General features: G+C 41.7%; 1 protein-coding gene across 6 annotated transcripts in view; it reads left to right on the forward strand.

Annotated features, from left to right (window-relative positions):
* Positions 1–19,438, forward strand: part of gbf1 (golgi brefeldin A resistant guanine nucleotide exchange factor 1) — a 197,705-nt gene that overhangs the window by 101,548 nt on the left and 76,719 nt on the right. For all 6 annotated transcript variants that reach the window (XM_059035693.1, XM_059035694.1, XM_059035690.1 and 3 more), the window contains exons 5-8: positions 4,511–4,629; positions 7,114–7,222; positions 8,177–8,237; positions 10,463–10,517. In XM_059035693.1, the coding sequence (XP_058891676.1) occupies positions 4,511–4,629; positions 7,114–7,222; positions 8,177–8,237; positions 10,463–10,517 (344 nt within the window). The remainder of the gene's footprint in view (positions 1–4,510; positions 4,630–7,113; positions 7,223–8,176; positions 8,238–10,462; positions 10,518–19,438) is intronic.

The raw sequence follows: 19,438 nt of genomic DNA on the forward strand, positions 1-19,438 counted from the left end.
ATAACATTAAAAAAATGCTTCATATTAATTATGTATCTTCACATTACCTGCTTTTGCAATGCTGTATAACATTCTTTACAAATGAACAATGTGTAAAACTTTATGACATTTTGACCCCTAAGAAATGCTACTAAAAATATTGCATAATGGGTATAATTATAATTTTGTAACGGACAAATAAATGCTTTTTTAAAATGTGCTATAACAAGTTACATTTCAGTTTTTAGGGGTAGGCTCTAGCATAATAATAATAATAATAATAATAATAATAATAATAATAAAATCTTTCAATTTAAAATCACAATCTAGCTTGGAATTAATTTTTCCAATGAAAAGTTTTAATATTTTAGTGACAATTTTTGTTTTTTTATTCTAAACGCTAAAGTCAGTGGAGTGCAAAACTTAAATCCAAGATAGGAACTGTAGTTGAGTTTGAGTAAAAAAGCATTTTTTTAACGTTTTTAAAACTTTTTTTAAAAATTTTAATTTCAGATACACTACTGGTCAAAAGTTTTAGAACACCTCAATTTTTCCAGTTTTTATTGAAATTTACGCAGTTTAATGTCTCAATGTACTCTGAAATTAAAGCATAGAACAAATAAACAATTGGAGATAAAGAAATCATGGAATCGTTTTGTTTAACAAAATGTAATCTAAATTTTTGACTCATCAAAGTAGCCACCTTTTGCAGATATAACAGCCGAACACACTCGTGGCATTCTTTCTACAATGGAAATCAAATATTGTTCGGAAAGTTCTTCCCAACACTGTTGCAGAAGTTCCCACAAATGTGTTGCACTTGTAGGTTGCTTTGCTTTCACCCTTCTGTCCGGTTCATCCCAAACCAGCTCGATGGGGTTTAAGTCTGGAGACTGTGCTGGCCATTCCATGATTTGAAGCCTACCGTCTTGTTCTTTTCTTCTAAGGTAGTTCTGACATAGCCTGGAGGTATGTTTTGGGTCATTATCTTGCTGTAGGATGAACCCCTGACCAACTAGGCGTATACCAGAGGGTATTGCATGGCGTTGCAAAATGCTGTGGTAGCAGTTTTGGTTCAGACTCACTCTGTGCAAGTCGCCGACTCTGGATCCAGCAAAAGAGCCCCAGATCCATCACACGTCCTCCTCCATGTTTGACAGTTGGCGTCACACACCGAGGAACCATCCTTTCGTCTACTCGACAGCGTACAAAAACCCTGCGCGATGAACCGAAGATTTCAAATTTTGATTCATCGGTCCACTGGTGGTGCTTCATGGCCCAGGCAAGCCTCTTTTTCTTATTTTGCCGTCTTAGCAATGGCTTTCTTACTGCCACTCGACCTGTCAAACCTGCAGCTCAAAGTCTTCTCTTCACAGTTGAAACTGAGACTTGCTTACTTCGACCAGTGTTAAGCTGTGCTTGAAGCTGTTGTCCTGTGAGCCGCCTATCACTGTTGACTCTCAGAAACTTGTCTTCTGATTCTGTTGTGGCTTTGGGTCTGCCAGACCTCTTCCTGTCAGAGTTTCCTCCAGTTTCCAAGTGCCTTTTGATGGTGTAGGAAACTGTACTCACTGACACCTTGGCTTTCTTTGCAATTTCTCTAAAGGAAAGACCTACACTTTTATGGGTTATAATGGTCTGTCTGTCTTCCTTTGTTAATTGCCTTTTTCTCGCCATTATGAGAGCAATATACTACTTCCTGCAGTACAATACTGTCCAAATAATGCTTAAGGGGGTGTAGTAACACAGTCTGTTCCAACACTGCTTTTATACAGACAGAGGGTTTGTAAGTAATCAACAAAAGTTGGGACACCTGTAGGAATTGTTAGCATCAACTTTCAAGGCTTAATTTACTTCCATTGCTGCAGAACAGCTGTAAGTTGTTAACCCATTACTTGTTCCCTGAAAAAGTTATAACTCTGTATAACTCTGAAATGTACATTATTTTTCAGTTTTTGGTAACCTAAACTTTTTTTTGTAACCTCTGGCAGTTTAACGCTTACCTTTGTACCATTTCAGGTTATTCACTGGACTTGAACTGCTTAAATTTCAATAAAAACTGGAAAAATGGGGGTGTTCTAAAACTTTTGACCGGTAGTGTATGTTTAAGTTAAGCAACAACTATTAATAACCTATTTGGAGTTTTGTTTGTTGAAATCTAAAAAAAAAAAAAAGTTTGTCCACCCTAACTGCAGTCCACAGCACTTGCTATATCCGTTTGTTTACCAATTTATTGGTAGCCGGTGCTGTGTTCCCGTAAGATGTTTCACGACTGCCTCGCCACAGCAGCTGTGTGCAGTTATTACAGGAGATCTGTTAACATTAGCTGAAAACAGGCAACAACATTGGCAACAATTGGCAACGTTTAATATGCCAGTCTCATTCACATGAATGTGCAGGGTTTAACATTGATTCTGAACATTTGTCAAGCGTCAGCATTAAAAAAAATAAAATAATAAAAATTAAAATTAAAAAAAACACTTATTCTTAGTCATCAGTGCTTTCTGATGCAAACTCCTGAAAAGAAAGTTGGTGTGTTCCTTTATGCGTTTGTATCTTCATGGGTGAAAGTGTTCCGTCTGTAGACGGAATTCCATGAAAATGGCTTCTCCCAGGTCCATTCATATTATTCGTGTACAAATGCCAAAGAAATGGGGGGGAAAGGGGGTGGGTGGGGGAGTCTGGTGTGTGCAAAGTGCAGCGCGGAGCGAACCCTCCTACGGTCGAAGCTCCATCACTTACCTAAAAATGAACTATTTTTAGATCAGCGAGCTCCATCTCTCAACATGCTTTGGTTTTATGACACAGGAGCGCAGCTATTAAGATATCCCAGCCCACTTGCACTTCCAAAGCAGTACAATGGCTTGTGCTGTGATTAATGCCAGCGCCAATGGCTGCAGAAACACAACTTTTGATGAGGACAGCAACAACATATGTTGCCAAGGTTGTGTTTAAAAAATAAATTCACATTCTGGTGTCCAAATGAATCTGCTTCAGAACGAAATGCGGTTCTTAAATGCTACACCGGGCAGTGAAACACAGCAAAACATAATGTTAACGTATCTGTTTGCTAGACCAAAGCTGCCTGATTAGTTATGCCTGAACTGTCAAGTGGTAATCAATTTAGTTTTGAACTGCAGAGAGTGCAAGCGCGAGCAATGTGATAAATGCATACTATTTGTTGTTTAGTTTGACGCGTATACTGTATACTTACCGCTAAAGTGCGGTAAAAGTTGTGAAACGAAAACCACGGCTCCAGCTCCTTATTTAAAAAAAACAACATTTTTTAGACTTGATGTTTACTTTTATATGAATAATGTGCGTCAATATGCAATTTCAGGCAATGATGCATGACATTTTTATTTTATTTATTTATTTATTTATTTATTTATTTATTTATTTATTTATTTTAACTATCGTTAATTCACATATTAACAGTACAGATTGTGTGGTAATTTTTTTTTATCCTTTTGAAGCATATAGAAGATAAACACATTGTAACATTATCTTTGTTTTTATTTATTGTACTTCATTTTTACAATGGAGTTTTATAATGTAATTTGCAAATATACTGTATGTGTGTGTGTGTGTGTGTTTAAAAGCATTTAAGTCTTGTTAGAGAGGGGCTTCAGGGTTCAAAGTGTGTTGAAGACAGCTCTGAGGAATAGACTGTCAAGTGACAGACTAATCCTTGTCATAAGAGTGGAGGGACCTCACTGGAAGGAGTTTGTTTATGGGAAGGCCCTGGCAAACTTCACCAATGAAAAGGAAAGAATCTTCTGCACAACAGCTGCAAAAAAGTGACTTGTGTTTCTGCCAGGCTTTTTTTAACAAGGTCATTTCAAAGACCTAATTTTTACTGACTAAATAAGAACATTGTTTTTAAATTTTTATTATGTGGTGTTCTTCAGAAACACAAGGTCAGTATACAAATACTGTGGTTGTGTTGAATTCTAAATCATAAATCATATTGACCCCCTCACTAACGAAAATATCCCCCTAAAATGTTGGTAGGGGGCCAAATTGGCCCTCAGTAAGTCCTGGAGCAAACATTGCATTTCAGAAACTATGTTTAACTAGCCTCATGTGAATTTCTTTTTCTACAAAGTCAAGTTCAAATGTTCTTCTGAAAGTGGTCCAAAATGTCTCAGAATGCATCTGAGAGCTTGTACAACCCCAGAGCTTCGGGGGACCTAGGCGGCTCCCAGATCCCCGGCCTAAAGATTGGTTTTGCCCCAGGAGTTTGTCAAAATGATCTTTGACCACTTTCACCCATGTATCTCATTTTAACTAGTAATCCCCGCCCCCGCCCCCACCCAGATTGCACACTGTTAAATACAGATGTATAGTCTATATGTCAAGACCTCACCATTGGAACATTAGGAGAGATGATAGTAAAATGACAGGACCAAGGCTTGGTTAAACAACTGTGTAGTGTGTTGCAATTGAATCTTGCCTAATGTGTTTGTGTTGGGATAGTAGAGATTGTCACTAAGCGGGATATGTATTTATGTATGTGTTTGTTTTTCAGACTCCAGTCACGATGGTGCAGCAGAGGGGATTGAAAGCATGGCTGATGCTGTCACTCATGCTCGTTTTGTGGGGACAGACCCAGCCAGTGATGAGGTTGTCCTCATGAAAATCTTGCAGGTAATGCCAACTGATTGGTCAAGGGGAAAAGCACAGGATACAGCCAGAGAAAATAATTAGCAAAGTACTGATAAGATCAGCCGCTGCGTTGCAATCAGACCTCTTGGGCGTGTATTTTGTTTCATGTAAATGCATCTGGCCGAGTGGAGTGTTTTTACTCTGGGATTAAAGCAGCCTTCTCTACAGAGCTTTTATTTAAAACATGATTAGTATCTCCTAAGTGTAGTGCTTTAAATACATGCTACATAATTAAAACCATTAAGTCAGAGTGCCCAGTTTAACCACCTGACTGCACGCTTTATTATTATTAAACATGATGAGAGAAGAAGCAAGCCCTGAGCTGGAGATGCAACAGAGGAATAAGGATACTATAACTTCTCTGTAATGTTGAAACTCAGTTCAATAAAACAGTTATTTATAATAGAAGATTTAAATTAGATTGGTTATCTTCAGAATCATGCCAAGTTTAAAGAACTTTGTGAACCATTAGATTTAACTCAACTGATTAACAGTGCTACAAGATTACATTTTAAATCACTGTGACAGGTTGGCATGAGTGGTGACGTACCCAGACCAGAAAGTTAACACAGATGCAGACAGGTACTTGAAGGTTGAAATCGTTGGTGCGTGGTGTGCGTTCTTATTAAAATAACAAAAATAAATCAAAAGGATGTCCAAAAACCACAGCTCACTGAGACAAAATAAAAAGGTTAAAGAAAAACAAATTCCACACATAAATACTTAAAAAAAAAAACAAAAAAAAAAAAAAACTCTCTCTCCCGGCTCTGTCTCTCATTCTTTCTCCTCCCAAACACCCACACCAAACAAAGGATTTTTCTCCCCTTATAGCCCATGTGTATTCAATAAAGGCTCCAGCCACATTCTCACATTTGGCAGGGATAGGAATTAACCCCATCCCTACCAACCACCGCCAACACACAAACCAAACAATACATCTTTTTATAAGCAGGGCTTTTCCCTGCCATACTAATTACACGCAGGGCTCTCTTCTGCCCTGCCACAATCACTTACAAATTCTATTACAACACCCCACATAAATATTAGTGACCACTGTGCTGCAGCTTGTATTAGAAATAGAAAAATAATTAGATCTCCACCCTGATTTGTTTTTAAACAGGACTGTGAGCGCTTTGCAGAAAAAAGCATTTCTGAGTGGTCTTTATATGGTAGCCTGATATAAGAAGATCTCACTAATTCCGGCTGTCAGAAACGCTTGGTCTTTTTTCAACAGTCTTTCTCGTTTGTTGTTGATAAACATGCCCCTGTGAAGACATAGAATTAAAGGTAAAGATAGCCCATGATTTACACATGACTTGTCTGACTTTGATTTTTACAAAGAAATAAATAATTACAATATAATTACAGTATCTACAACTACAGTCATAAGAAAACTGGATCCTTTGTACCATTATGCTTTGAGATTTCTAGCCAACCTGGGTTATTCTGTTCATCGTTGTGATTTTTATATGGCCAGGCTGGTCTGACTTCTTTGTCTTCGCAAACACTAGTACATAATTGTTGATAATCCTTGGCAAAATCCCAAATTACCTTAAATAATTGTTAAAAACCTCTATTACTACCTATAGTCTTAAATGTTAGGTTAGTCTACTGTAAGTTTCAGTTTCCAAAGTTTGGACGGAATTTGGAAAAAATGCATTCAGTTTTCTTGCTCTGTTGTCTTGGAATAAACTTTGAGATTAACTGAAATTCAGTTTTATATCTTAAAGGAGTTTAAACCAAATAATGGATATCTATTGGAGGCATGTTTTTGTTTTGGATGATGTTCCTAAATGATCTTTGTAAATTGTTTAACTAGTTTGCATTGGTTGTGTTCATTTGAATTTGTGTTTTTTGTAAGATATGCCACCTTCTGCACCAGGTCTTGCTGAAAAAGAGATTTTAATCTCAATGAGGCTTTCCTGGTCTGGATACTTCATTGATTGTCCTGTATACTGGAAGAAATGGAACAAAGGGTTAAAGCCTGTATTTCTACATTTAAATAGAAAAAACAATAAAATTAAACCGATGGGTGCGTTAATTGTACTATCTTGCTTGTAAATGTAAGCTAGTCCACATGCATTTCCACATTAAATGTACCTGTTTGAAGGAATGCCTATCATTGCAACTGTGTTTAAAAGAAAAGAAAACAAAAATGGGTGCAAAATGTATCATGTGAAAGCATTCCTTAAGGTTCTACATGTATAAGCTACCTGGATTAAATAGGGTTATGGCAATCACTGATAGGCTGCTTAAGTAAAGAAAACAGAGTCCTATTTGAGTAGGACCAAATGGTGTTATGAACAGAGCTACAGAAATGGAACCTCCTTGGATCCAGATGGCACATGCTTGTCAGTTTATAGTGGTCTTCTGCCCAGTAAACTACCATGTTCTGTGCCAGGAATATTATCTGAACCTTTGCCTTGCCCTTGTGAGTTTCAGTGCCTTGTACTTGTATTGTGACAGGTATTGAGAACCCTGCTTCTCACTCCTGTGGGAGCCCACCTCACCAATGAATCTGTCTGTGAGATTATGCAGTCCTGCTTCCGGATATGCTTTGAAATGAGGCTCAGTGGTAAGTTTCTTTTTTCTTTTATACCGTAAACACTCAATGTTTTAGCGTATTTTTAAAAATGAAAATAATTAATACATACTATCCCCATCATGCCTAAGAGATCCTTGCTTCTCTTCACAGTGGCCCCAAACTCCTTCTGGTCTTCCCCAGACACACAGTCAATGCCATCTCCCTGTGTTTCTCCTTCCCAAACAGGTCAATCTCACCCACGACTTGACATCTGAAAATGGATTGCTTCTCAAAGCTGAATTCAAGTGGCTGAACTGATATCCGTTTAAAGTCCAATGATGCAAAGCATCCACTCCCTTCCCACACCTTCGAGTGATAACCAAGGCTTTTAAAATGATGTTCCTTCTTATTATTATGGGTCCCAATTACTTAAATATATTTAATTAATTACTTCAGAATGTACACATAATCCAAGTACACCTGTAAAGATCAAACAGTTAGACAGTTGCTTTCTGATACCTGTTCATTTGCTGTGTTGTTGGTCACAGCAGGGGTGGAAGTCCAGTTGTTGTTAGAAAAAGACAGAAATTGATAGCACAATTAGGAATAGATTAGGAAAGAAGCAGCAATTTTCATTTATATAAGTTTGTATTGGAAATATTTACTTTTCCCACGAGCAAAAAATAACCAAAATACATTTAACACAAAAAAGGGACCTGTAGTTATTTCTCTAGTGCCAATAAGAGATACTAGTTTTAAAAACTTGGTTACCACCATATCAGATTCCTGTTCAGTGACTTCCTTCCTAAGATTCAGCTTCCTGCCTGTTGCTATTAGCATGTACTCCTGCTTCTGCTGCCTGCCCCCTTTCATTTTGAGCGGTTTAATAAATGCAGCCTAATCCTCTGTAAACAGAGCTCGGAGGGAGGTCCACCAGTGAGAGCCTCTCTTGATAATACCATGTGCTATAATGACACCAGTGCTATTTGTTTTTTCTCTCCCCAGACTTATTGAGGAAATCTGCAGAGCACACTCTGGTAGACATGGTGCAGCTGCTTTTCTCGAGGTACGACAACCCGCACTAACCTGTTTAGAGAGTGTAAACTAGAGGCTTAGGGAAGGCAGGCACATTCTGCAACTTTAATAACAGGAAACTAGAAGTTTTAATTAGCGTCCAGACTGTTGGTTGTTAGTCATTCAATTAAGAGATTGCAGATAATCTCAGAAGAGAACAGGACATTCCTGTAACACCAGACTTTCAAAAATGTTTATTGGACATGGTGGTAGGTCATTAGGTCTTAGGTGAGCAGAGTAAAACCTAAATATTGATTAAAAAAAAAAGATCCTCACAGTGCAGTGCAGTAGGTGGATTGCTTTAGCTGCCTATTCAATCATAAATAATTAGTGCCTTTTTTGTGGATCTCAGAAACAATTATTGGACCCCTTTTATTACATGTTGATAAGGTGCTGAGATGCTAATCAGGGAAATCTTTAAAAAGGATTCTTCTAAACCTGCTTGGTCTTTGTGCACTCCAATGCTGTTGTTATCTGAGCGCCATCTCAAAGGACAATAGGGTTTGTTATGGTCACGGTGTGTCCATTGTGACCCTCTACCATACCAGTGGTGCTCTTTTTAAGAACACAGGGCTTAGCCTCATTGTCACCACCCCTGTCACATTGTTGAGAGGATCCCTGGATAACAATAGAAACGTGGGTGGTTACAGGGGCACGCTCATTTAGTAATTTACCCGTCGCACATTGTAGCTGCTATTGTTTGGCTGCCTGCGTCCCGCTGTCAAGAGTGCTGATAAATTGGGCAGTAGGAGCTTTTGGCAGCAACTAATGCAGAGGAATTAGTGTCGACTCTGCTCAAGGGGTAAAATGTTGGATTAAATTGACCGTGACGGGATTATGGATGTTAAATCTGTTTAGCCTACAGATCATCTGATAAACAAGCTTGTTGAATATCACACCCAAAAACTCTTTGGGAGTTTTTTATTTTTATTTTTGTATTCTTTGTTGAGGAATGTTGCCAAAAACAAGAACGTATTAGTGTGTATTGATCATTTAACTTTGCTCTTCATTTCTAACATCACATGGAAGGTACAAACTTGTATGCTGGTGTGTATTTATAATGAACTCTGTCTGGTACTGAGTTGAGTAACATAAAGACTGTTGTCTGTTCTGCAAGTAGAGACCAGATTTTTCAGCACATTGCGTTGGTCTCTTAACTTAGAGACCAGGGTTTGATCCTCAGTCACTGCCTCCTATATTGTGTTTAAAAGGACCTTTCCAAAATATCCTTAGATTCCCTTATATATTTCAATATGATGAGTACCCTGTGCAACATGCAATTTCAATATGATGAGTACCCTGTGCAACATGCAATTTCAATATGATGAGTACCCTGTGCAACATGCAGTTTCAATATGATGAGTACCCTGTGCAACATGCAGTTTCAATATGATGAGTATCCTGTGCAACATGCAGTTTCAATATGATGAGTATCCTGTGCAACATGCAGTTTCAATATGATGAGTATCCTGTGCAACATGCAGTTTCAATATGATGAGTGCCTGTGCAACATGCAGTTTCAATATGATGAGTGCCTGTGCAACATGCAGTTTCAATATGATGAGTACCCTGTGCAACATGCAGTTTCAATATGATGAGTACCCTGTGCAACATGCAGTTTCAATATGATGAGTATCCTGTGCAACATGCAGTTTCAATATGATGAGTATCCTGTGCAACATGCAGTTTCAATATGATGAGTATCCTGTGCAACATGCAGTTTCAATATGATGAGTGCCTGTGCAACATGCAGTTTCAATATGATGAGTGCCTGTGCAACATGCAGTTTCAATATGATGAGTACCCTGTGCAACATGCAGTTTCAATATGATGAGTATCCTGTGCAACATGCAGTTTCAATATTAGTACCCTGTACAACATGCAGTTTCAATTGATGAGTACCCTGTTCAACATGCATTACTGAGCAGTCTTGGGTTCCAGCTCTTGTATAGCATGCACCTGTAGCGTGCTGCCCTTTCAAAAACATTATTGTATACTATATTGAGTACTTTAACCTGAGTATGCTACCCACCTCAGTTAAAACACCCAACCTGTATTTAACACATAAATCCTCCTAAAAGTTGTCAAAAAGTGCATGCCATTCTACAGTAAATTATGATATGTAACGTTTAATTGTGTACCATTGTGTAAATGCTGTTCAGTTCACTTGTTTAAGTTCAAATTACTTTTGCTTTTGCTTTTTTTTTTTTTTAATAGGTTGCCACAGTTCAAAGAGGAAGGCAAAAGCTTTGTTGGAACCAATATGAAGAAGGTAAGAGTGAATTCAGTATTTTATTTATTCTAGTAAATCTTCAAATGCCTTTCACACAGTGTCAGCCTCTGCTTTCAGCCCATCCTCAGCTGCTCTCCTGCCCCCTCCTGCTTCACGGTTTTGTTAAATTCTGTCTGCCTGCACTGCAGGGATAGGTTAAAACAGCAGCAGTCGTTTCCATACACCTTCCTAGACCAGTAGTTCCCAACCTGTGGTCCCTGAGTAAACTCCAGGTAGTCTGCAAACACCTCCCAAAATTGCAGTTCTTGTAAAAACCCATTTTTACACAATCACATGCTGTGCTACAACAATGCAACAAACAGCTTTAACCACGTGATATATGATTATAAGATTTGTATGAGGTCTGCATTTTTCCCATTTTATCTGTTTTCTTTTATTCCAGATGTGTTTATAAAATAATCTACAGGGCAGGGGCACGGGAACTAAAGGTGCTAGGGGTGCGGCAGCTTGAACTACAGGGGCGCTGTGCAGCTGCAGTGATAAATCCTGCTAGTTTTGTGAATCTCATGAGCTGGGTGTGTGCAGTGCACTGCGCCTTTTTACAATTATTTGGAACACAAACAATAAGACCAACTGACTGTCGCAACAGGAGCCGGATACTTTATAAATCATGCGGTGGCAGTCTCGAGTTGATTAGTAGTTGGAATGCATTATAGCAAGTGTGTACAGTAGAACGCTGATTGAAAATGTCCCCAAAAAAGAATGTCAGATTTTTTTGTGAATTCTTCAGCGGCACCACCTTTTAAAATCAGCTAGTCACAAATGCTGCTCACTGGGGGTGCTGCTTTGTGGAGCAATACTAAAAACCGACACAGTGGCATTCTGGATGCACCAGATCTCCATTCTCCAGTAAAAAAACTCATCAGCATGACACCGGCGCACAAATGACCGCCCTAGTCTTCAATGACTGCTGTAAATAAAATAGAACTGTTCAACCTGTTTTCAAGTAAAATTTTATAAATTGCAGTATTTAAGTGGATCATAACGGTATACGCTACTTTAATTAGTTTGCTTTAAATATTTTATGGTAAGCATGTTGTAAACATTGTACAGGGTACAGGGTGATTAGAAAGTAAGTCTACCACATCAGTGCACCACATCATTGATGTGGTAAACTTACTTTCTAGTCACCCTGTATATTACAGCTGCCTTTGATGCAATACCAAGCATTGCCTTTAATTGAAATAGCGTTCTAATGTGAAACAAATACTAACTAATTAATTAACTTACACATTATGAAGACACATTTGTCTTGTCAAAATTACAGACTGTCTGTGCTCATTTTACTGCTTGTGTTCACTGTTCAGGGAAAACTAAAAACGTAATCTGGCTGTCCCAGCCTTTTCGCTCCGCATAAAAGTAGCGCACTACATTGAAGATTCCTAACTCGGTTGGGAAGACTAAATTAAAAAATAAAACATTAAAACTAAAGTTCCCTATCAAGTACGAAATGTAACCATTACCTCATGGGTATTTATACTTTAATACCGTCTAACCTGAATAGATATATCAGAGCTGCACGTAGTGTTTGTGACATAGTCGTGCCCGTCCCCAGGGGCATAAACGACCCCTGACACAAGTATTGTCATCATTTTTTCATTCACTGCCTGGAGAGTCAGATCTATGAACAGATAGTGACACAAAGTGTTATATCAGACTTTTTGCTTGTGTTTCAACACTGATTGCGATTGTTTTCACGTGTTTTAGTAAAATTTACTTCACGTTTGTGCACTCAGCCATGGTTGTTTCATTAGTCCCTCAGCAGCCGTGCAAAGCCGGCAGCCTGCTGCCCCTTCCCCGGGATCGAATGCCTTAAATCGACTACTGGTGCTCTCTCTTAGCTGCTAGCTTTGGTTGAAACGTAAAGTATTATTTTTTTGTTATAAACAATATATTAATAACGGTAATTGTTTGGTTACTGTTTTGTGTGAGAACAAATTGTTCTCTCTTTTTTGTACTTTGTCTTTTTCCACTGAAATATTAGTGTGGCTGCTGAGCTCCGCTGCCCTGCGTTAGACCGAGACGCTCGTGCTGGGTCAATCTGCTTGCAATTTTTCCCAGTGTCTCGTTGCCACATTAAGATCTGCTTGCAGAATTAGTGTGAAGACTGTTAGGGCTCTAGCAGTAGGCTTTCCTCGGGTTTCAAGCTGTTGGTTAGCCAAAAAGCATTATAGGTGGGCATCCCTGTCTCGCTTCTGTGGTAACTATAGGTCCCAGACCTGCTCCTGTTCCCTCAGGGACTTTGTACAACGAACGAGGTTACCCTACCGATTCCCTAGCAGTTACTGGGCTCAGCTCTGCTTCGGATCTGACTGCTCGCAGTCCTTCCCGCAGTGTTTTGTTGCCGCTCTGGTCTCTGCTTGCAGTGCCATTGCAAAGGCTGTCATGGCTTGACAGCAGGCTTCCACCAGTCTTAGGGCTGTGTTGTGTTAAATCAGAAGCTATTCAGGTGGGCATCCTGCATATTGCTTCCTCAGTATACCGTGCCGTACCGTTTGCATACTTTACCATTGCACCGCACAGTGCTCCGTACACTGTACCGTTTGATCCATACCGTGTGTACTTTGCATTGCCCACTGTACCATACCGTGCACCGTACCAGGGGTACTGTGTTCTGTACACCGTGCCATACCGTTTGCACTGTACTGTGTGTACCGTGCATTGGGTACTATACCGTACCGTTTACACCCGTACCATTTGCATACTTTACCATTGCACCGCACCGTGCTCCGTACACAGTACCGTTTGATCCATACCGTGTGTACTGTGCATTGCCCACTGTACCATACCATGCACCGTAACATACCAGGGGTACCGTGCTCTGTGCACCGTACCGTGATGCACCGTACCAGTTGCATAGTACCTTGTGTACCATGTAACATACAGTAACAGGGGTACCGTGCATTGTGCACCACACCATATGCTGTGCACCGCATCGTACCATTGACACTTTGTGTACCGTACATTGTACTATAATGCAGTGCGGGTGTTGTTTAAGCATTCTATACAGTCCTGTAATAGTGCTTAGGCACAGTAACCGAGGCTAGACAGACATTGCTGCGTGTGTTGTTCCCCTTAGGTACTAGTAATATATGCTATACTGTTATAGCAATTACAGCTGACGGTTGTTTGCATTGCACACTACTGCGATTACATCATGCCAGGGTTTCATTCTTGCCACGGAGGACAGGCATGGCAGGTGCGCTGCCTGTCTGGGTATGGAGTGTGCAAGAGAGGCACTCGCCAACCGCAACGCCTGTGAATTTTATGCATCTTTCTCTAAGCGTACACTGGAGAAACGAGTGACACGCAGCTCTGTAGAGCGCTCTTCGTCCGTTCCACCTGGACAAGGCACCCCTCCTTCCTTGGCTCAAAAAGAGAGTGTTGTATCCTCTCGTGAGGGCTCTATACCTAGGGAGAGTAGAACCTCACGTAGGAGACTGGCTTCGCGGTCTTCCTCATCCTCTCCTTCTCCTTCTCCCTCCCCTTCTCCGGTTTCCCCTCCTAAAAAGAGGTGGAGAAAGAGCCACCGATCTCATAGATCGGAGAACTCTGAGCAGCTGGATAAGCTCTGGGGGGCAGTCTCCCAACAGGGCAACATGTTGGCTGAGCTGCTGTGCGACCGCACTCCTACACCTGCTCCTACACCTGCTCCCTCTGTGCCATCAGCAACAGGGAGTAGCACACGCAGGATGGCAGCAAGAGGCTCTGCTGTCTATCGCTGCTTCTGAGGAGGTAGTCGATCAAGAGTTCCCCTCTGAGGAGAGTGACTCAGGTGGCGCAGCACCAGTAGCGCATATATCATTGTCAGCAGAGCTTTTGCCGCTGATTAAGAGGGCCACTGACGTTTTAAATGTCCCATGGCCTGTAGATGACAAGCGGAAACACTTTATTTTTTGATGATTATCCCGCTCCTTTTTAGGTGTCTCCTCCGGTACATCTGGAATTCCTTTTTGAGGTTTATCCTGGGGTCACCCGACTACAGCACCTGCTGCTTCATGTTCCTTGGGGACGCTGTGCAGCTCACATGAGGCAGAAAAGCTTGGCTTGGCTGATTTTTCACCAGTAGATGCCGCTATTGCATTACAAGTGCAAGCACCAAAGCTAGTGCTTTTGAACAAGGACACTACCTGACCAAATAAACAATGCAAGGTTCTGGAGATTATTCTCCAGCAGGCTTACTCAGCTGGTGCGTTTGCTGCGCGGCTGGGCAATTACAACAGCATCTTGGTGGCTTACCAGAGCTGTTTGTTAAAGTCTCTTTCACAGAGTCACAGACCCACACACCAGCAGCTCGAGGAACTGCGGCTGGTGAATAAGAACCTCCTCCAGATATCAAAATTCAATGAGCAGGCAGTGGGCAGGAACCTTGCTGCGTAAATAGCCGCAAGACATCAGCTCTGGCTGTCCCAGATGGGGACAAGGCACCATTGCTGGATGCTCCCATTACTCCAGGACACTCTTTTGGTCCTACGGTGGATGATATTCTACAGCGCTCTGGTCGACCGTGGGAGTCTATGAAGGAACTGGTTTTATCTGCTTCCCAAGCAACCTCCTCCAGTACGTAGACCAGCTCCCAACTGGCGGCCAAGGTTCCAGCAGGCTCAAAGACCGGCACAGCCAGCTCCTGCTAAAGCCAGAGGAGGTTTCCACAACCGACCCATGGCTGCGCAGAGAGGAAACTTCAATAAGTTCCACCGTCAAGCGCAGAGGCAAAAGCCTCAGGCTGCCTCAAACAAAGCAGCAACCCTAGCAATTTGCTGCCACAGACCCGGGGCCTCTTTTCAGGGAGTCACGTGGAGTACTGGCGTCAATGCACCTCGGACACCTGGGTGCTCAATACTGTACAGACCTGGCTATTCTCTGCAATTCAGACACGGTCCTCCTCCATTTCAGGGCGTGACTACAACGTTAGTTACGGAGCCACGAGACGCATTGGTGTTGTCTCAGGAGTGACAGCCGTGCTGCAGAAGCAGGCTATTTGCACAGTTCATCCTCTTCACTTGGAAGAAGAGTTTTACTCCAGGTACTTCCTGGTGCCCAAATGGGATGGTATCCTCGGACCAATCCTCGACCTCAGACAGGTCAATCCATATCTGAGTCGATGGAGGTTCAGAATGTTAATTATGCAGCAGCTGTTGCAGTCAATAAGGCCAGGTGACTGGTTCACTACGGTGGATGCTTATTTTCACATCTCGATAAAATCAGGGCGTAAGCGGTTCCTCTGGTTCAGTTTCCAAGGGACATCGTACGAGTTTTGTTTTGCCATTCGGCCTCTCTTTAGGCCCCCTGTACCTTTCATGTGCATGGAGGCTGTTCTGGCCCCATTAAGACTCAGGGACATCAGTGTGCTCAATTACCTGGACGACTGGCTCATTTGTGCTCAATCTCCAGCGCAGGCAGGGGCTCACGCAAAACTCGTCACAGACCACCTGCTTCAGCTAGGTCTGTCAGTGAACTGGGCAAAGAGCCAGCTTGCACTTTCACAGATAGCCTCCTATTTAGGAGCACGTCTGGATTCCAGGACCATGCTGTCCACTCTGTCAGAAGAGTGCAGAGAATAGCCGCTTGTCTGAAGCTTTTTCAGCTCAACAGAAAACGACTCCTGGGCTTGATGGTAGCAGCTTCCCAGACCCTTCCTTTGGGTCTTCTGCACATGCGACCTCCCCAAGGTTGGTTCAACATCAGGGTTTTTCAGCCCACATTGAACCGCGGCAGTCTTCTGACGGTGTCTCGGCAGTGTCTGGAGGCTCTATCCTGGTGGACACAGCCTGCTCACCTACGCTTAGGCGTAGCGCTGGGCAGCGTTACCAGGAGAGAGGTTGTCACCACAAATGCGTCCAGCCTCGGCTGGGGCGCCGTATGGAATGGCAGGGGAGCGCAAGGAGTATGGAGTTCTAGCCTTATATTTATTTATTTTTTTACAGGATGTTCAGGGCAGACATGTGCTTGTCCGGATGGACAACACTACAGTGGTGGCATACATAAACCACCAGGGTGGCCTCAGGTCCCCCAGTCTCCACCAGGTTGCCCTCAAGCTGTTGCTTTGGGCGCACCTTCACCTCCTTTCACTGCGAATTGGGCAGCGGACTTCCTTTCAAGGACATATTTTTCTATGAAAGCGGCTTTCTTGCTTGTGATTACATCCACTAAGCGGGTGGGTGAGAGCTTTTTCAATTGCAAAAGCCTGCTTAATTTTTGCAGAGGCCAGGGCGAAAGTCACACTTCGCACTAATCCTGCTTTTTTATCGAAAACCGTTATGGCATTCCACATTAACCAGACGGTGGATCTTGAGGCTTTTCATCCGGCACTAGCGTATTATGTGGACAAAACTGAAAGTTGGAGGCAGTCTGAGCAGTTTTTTTTATCTGTTATGGGGCTAAGTCCCATGGGAAAGCTCTGTCTAAACAGAGGCTATCAAGATGGATTACAGATACGGTTAAGACTGCATATGAACGAGCCAATTTGCCCCCTCCAGAGAAGCTCACTGCCCATTCTACCAGGGGCATGCCAACTACGTGGGCTTTGTTCCAGGGTGCATCTCTCAGGGACATTTGCGATGCAGTGGTGTGGGCTACTCCCCATACTTTTACGCGGTTCTATCGGTTGAATGTCATGGATCCACAAAACCCTGGTTTTGGAACGAGTGTTAAGGGCGGCTTCGAGCTTGACCCTTACAGCATAAACATAGAGGCGAGTTCTCCCTTAATGTTATAGCCCTATCTACTTGTACTGGGTTCCTCATGGTAACGCGCAAGGTGGCCTTTGCTGAGCCTTGTAGCATTCCAGTTGGTCTGCAATATTGCCTTGCGACAGCTTTGTTATTTCTACCCATGAGGTAGTGGTTACATTTTGTACTTGATAGGGAACGTTAGGTTATTATCATAACCCTGTTTCCCTGAAATAGAAATGTAACCATTAACCTTCAAGGTTGCTGTGTCCATGATTGCAGCAGTTTTGAAGGAAAAATGATGATGATACTTGTGCCAGTGGTCGTTTATTCCACTGATTGATATTTTTTTTTTCTAAGAAACCGATTAACAAATGTATTTCTAACATTCAATAGTTATAAATCAAGAAAAACAACAAATCCACAACCAACCTATGTACCTTCTCTCGTGTGCTCTACTCACCGTTTCTTCACCTGTTTCCTCTCACCGGCCAATCCCTTACCGGAAAGTATATCCTGTTTTCAAAAAGTGCATGCATCAACTAATTAAACTGGACCGTCTTTTTTAAAGGGATACACACCTAAAAACAAACAACACAAAAACACATAATAAACAGGAAAATGGTCTTAAATAATTTGATATATGTTTATATCATTTTTTTATTCTTCCATTCAGAACGTGCTCACAAGGTACCAAACGCTATTTGCATGCTGCATTAAAGCACTGCCGGGATTATTTTGAGATATGCACATGCGTCACTGTGGTTCATTGCATTTTTTCCATGCGATTTACTTACACTGTTATTAATGTATTTTTAATGAGATGTACTTTTAAAACAGCAAAACACTTCTCAAAATAATGCAACATTTGAGCCTCCAGGGGGCGGCGAACAATTGGCCGAGCGGGGGGGGGGGGGTGTGTTGGTTTGAAAAGAAGAGGTCGGCTGACAGCACAGGCTTTGGAGGACAGCGTGTGTTCGTCTTCGCCCTCCCGAGTCAGTGCAGGGGTGGTAGTGGTGAGCTGAGCTTAAATACAATTGGACATTCCAAATTGGGAGAAAAATTGGGTAAAATTAATTGCCAGCCTACTAAATAAAACAAATAAATAAATACAAATAAATAATGCAACATTCAGCATTAATACTTTTAGATGTGCCATGCATTTATACGCTTAAATTACTTCCGGATTGGCTAGCCTGCTCAGTGCAGTATATACAGTGCCTTGCGAAAGTATTCGGCCCCCTTGAACTTTGCGACCTTTTGCCACATTTCAGGCTTCAAACATAAAGATATGAAACTGTAATTTTTTTTGAAGAATCAACAACAAGTGGGACACAATCATGAAGTGGAACGAAATTTATTGGATATTTCAAACTTTTTTAACAAATAAAAAACTGAAAAATTGGGCGTGCAAAATTATTCAGCCCCTTTACTTTCAGTGCAGCAAACTCTCTCCAGAAGTTCAGTGAGGATCTCTGAATGATCCAATGTTGACCTAAATGACTAATGATGATAAATAGAATCCACCTGTGTGTAATCAAGTCTCCGTATAAATGCACCTGCACTGTGATAGTCTCAGAGGTCCGTTTAAAGCGCAGAGAGCATCATGAAGAACAAGGAACACACCAGGCAGGTCCGAGATACTGTTGTGGAGAAGTTTAAAGCCGGATTTGGATACAAAAAGATTTCCCAAGCTTTAAACATCCCAAGGAGCACTGTGCAAGCGATAATATTGAAATGGAAGGAGTATCAGACCACTGCAAATCTACCAAGACCTGGCCGTCCCTCTAAACTTTCAGCTTATACAAGGAGAAGACTGATCAGAGATGCAGCCAAGAGGCCCATGATCACTCTGGATGAACTGCAGAGATCTACCGCTGAGGTGGGAGACTCTGTCCATAGGACAACAATCAGTCGTATACTGCACAAATCTGGCCTTTATGGAAGAGTGGCAAGAAGAAAGCCATTTCTTAAAGATATCCATAAAAAGTGTCGTTTACAGTTTGCCACAAGCCACCTGGGAGACACACCAAACATGTGGAAGAAGGTGCTCTGGTCAGATGAAACCAAAATTGAACTTTTTGGCAACAATGCAAAACGTTATGTTTGGCGTAAAAGCAACACAGCTCATCACCCTGAACACACCATCCCCACTGTCAAACATGGTGGTGGTGGCAGCATCATGGTTTGGGCCTGCTTTTCTTCAGCAGGGACAGGGAAGATGGTTAA

Source organism: Acipenser ruthenus, chromosome 13, assembly GCF_902713425.1.
Source record: "Acipenser ruthenus chromosome 13, fAciRut3.2 maternal haplotype, whole genome shotgun sequence".
NCBI lineage: Eukaryota > Metazoa > Chordata > Actinopteri > Acipenseriformes > Acipenseridae > Acipenser > Acipenser ruthenus.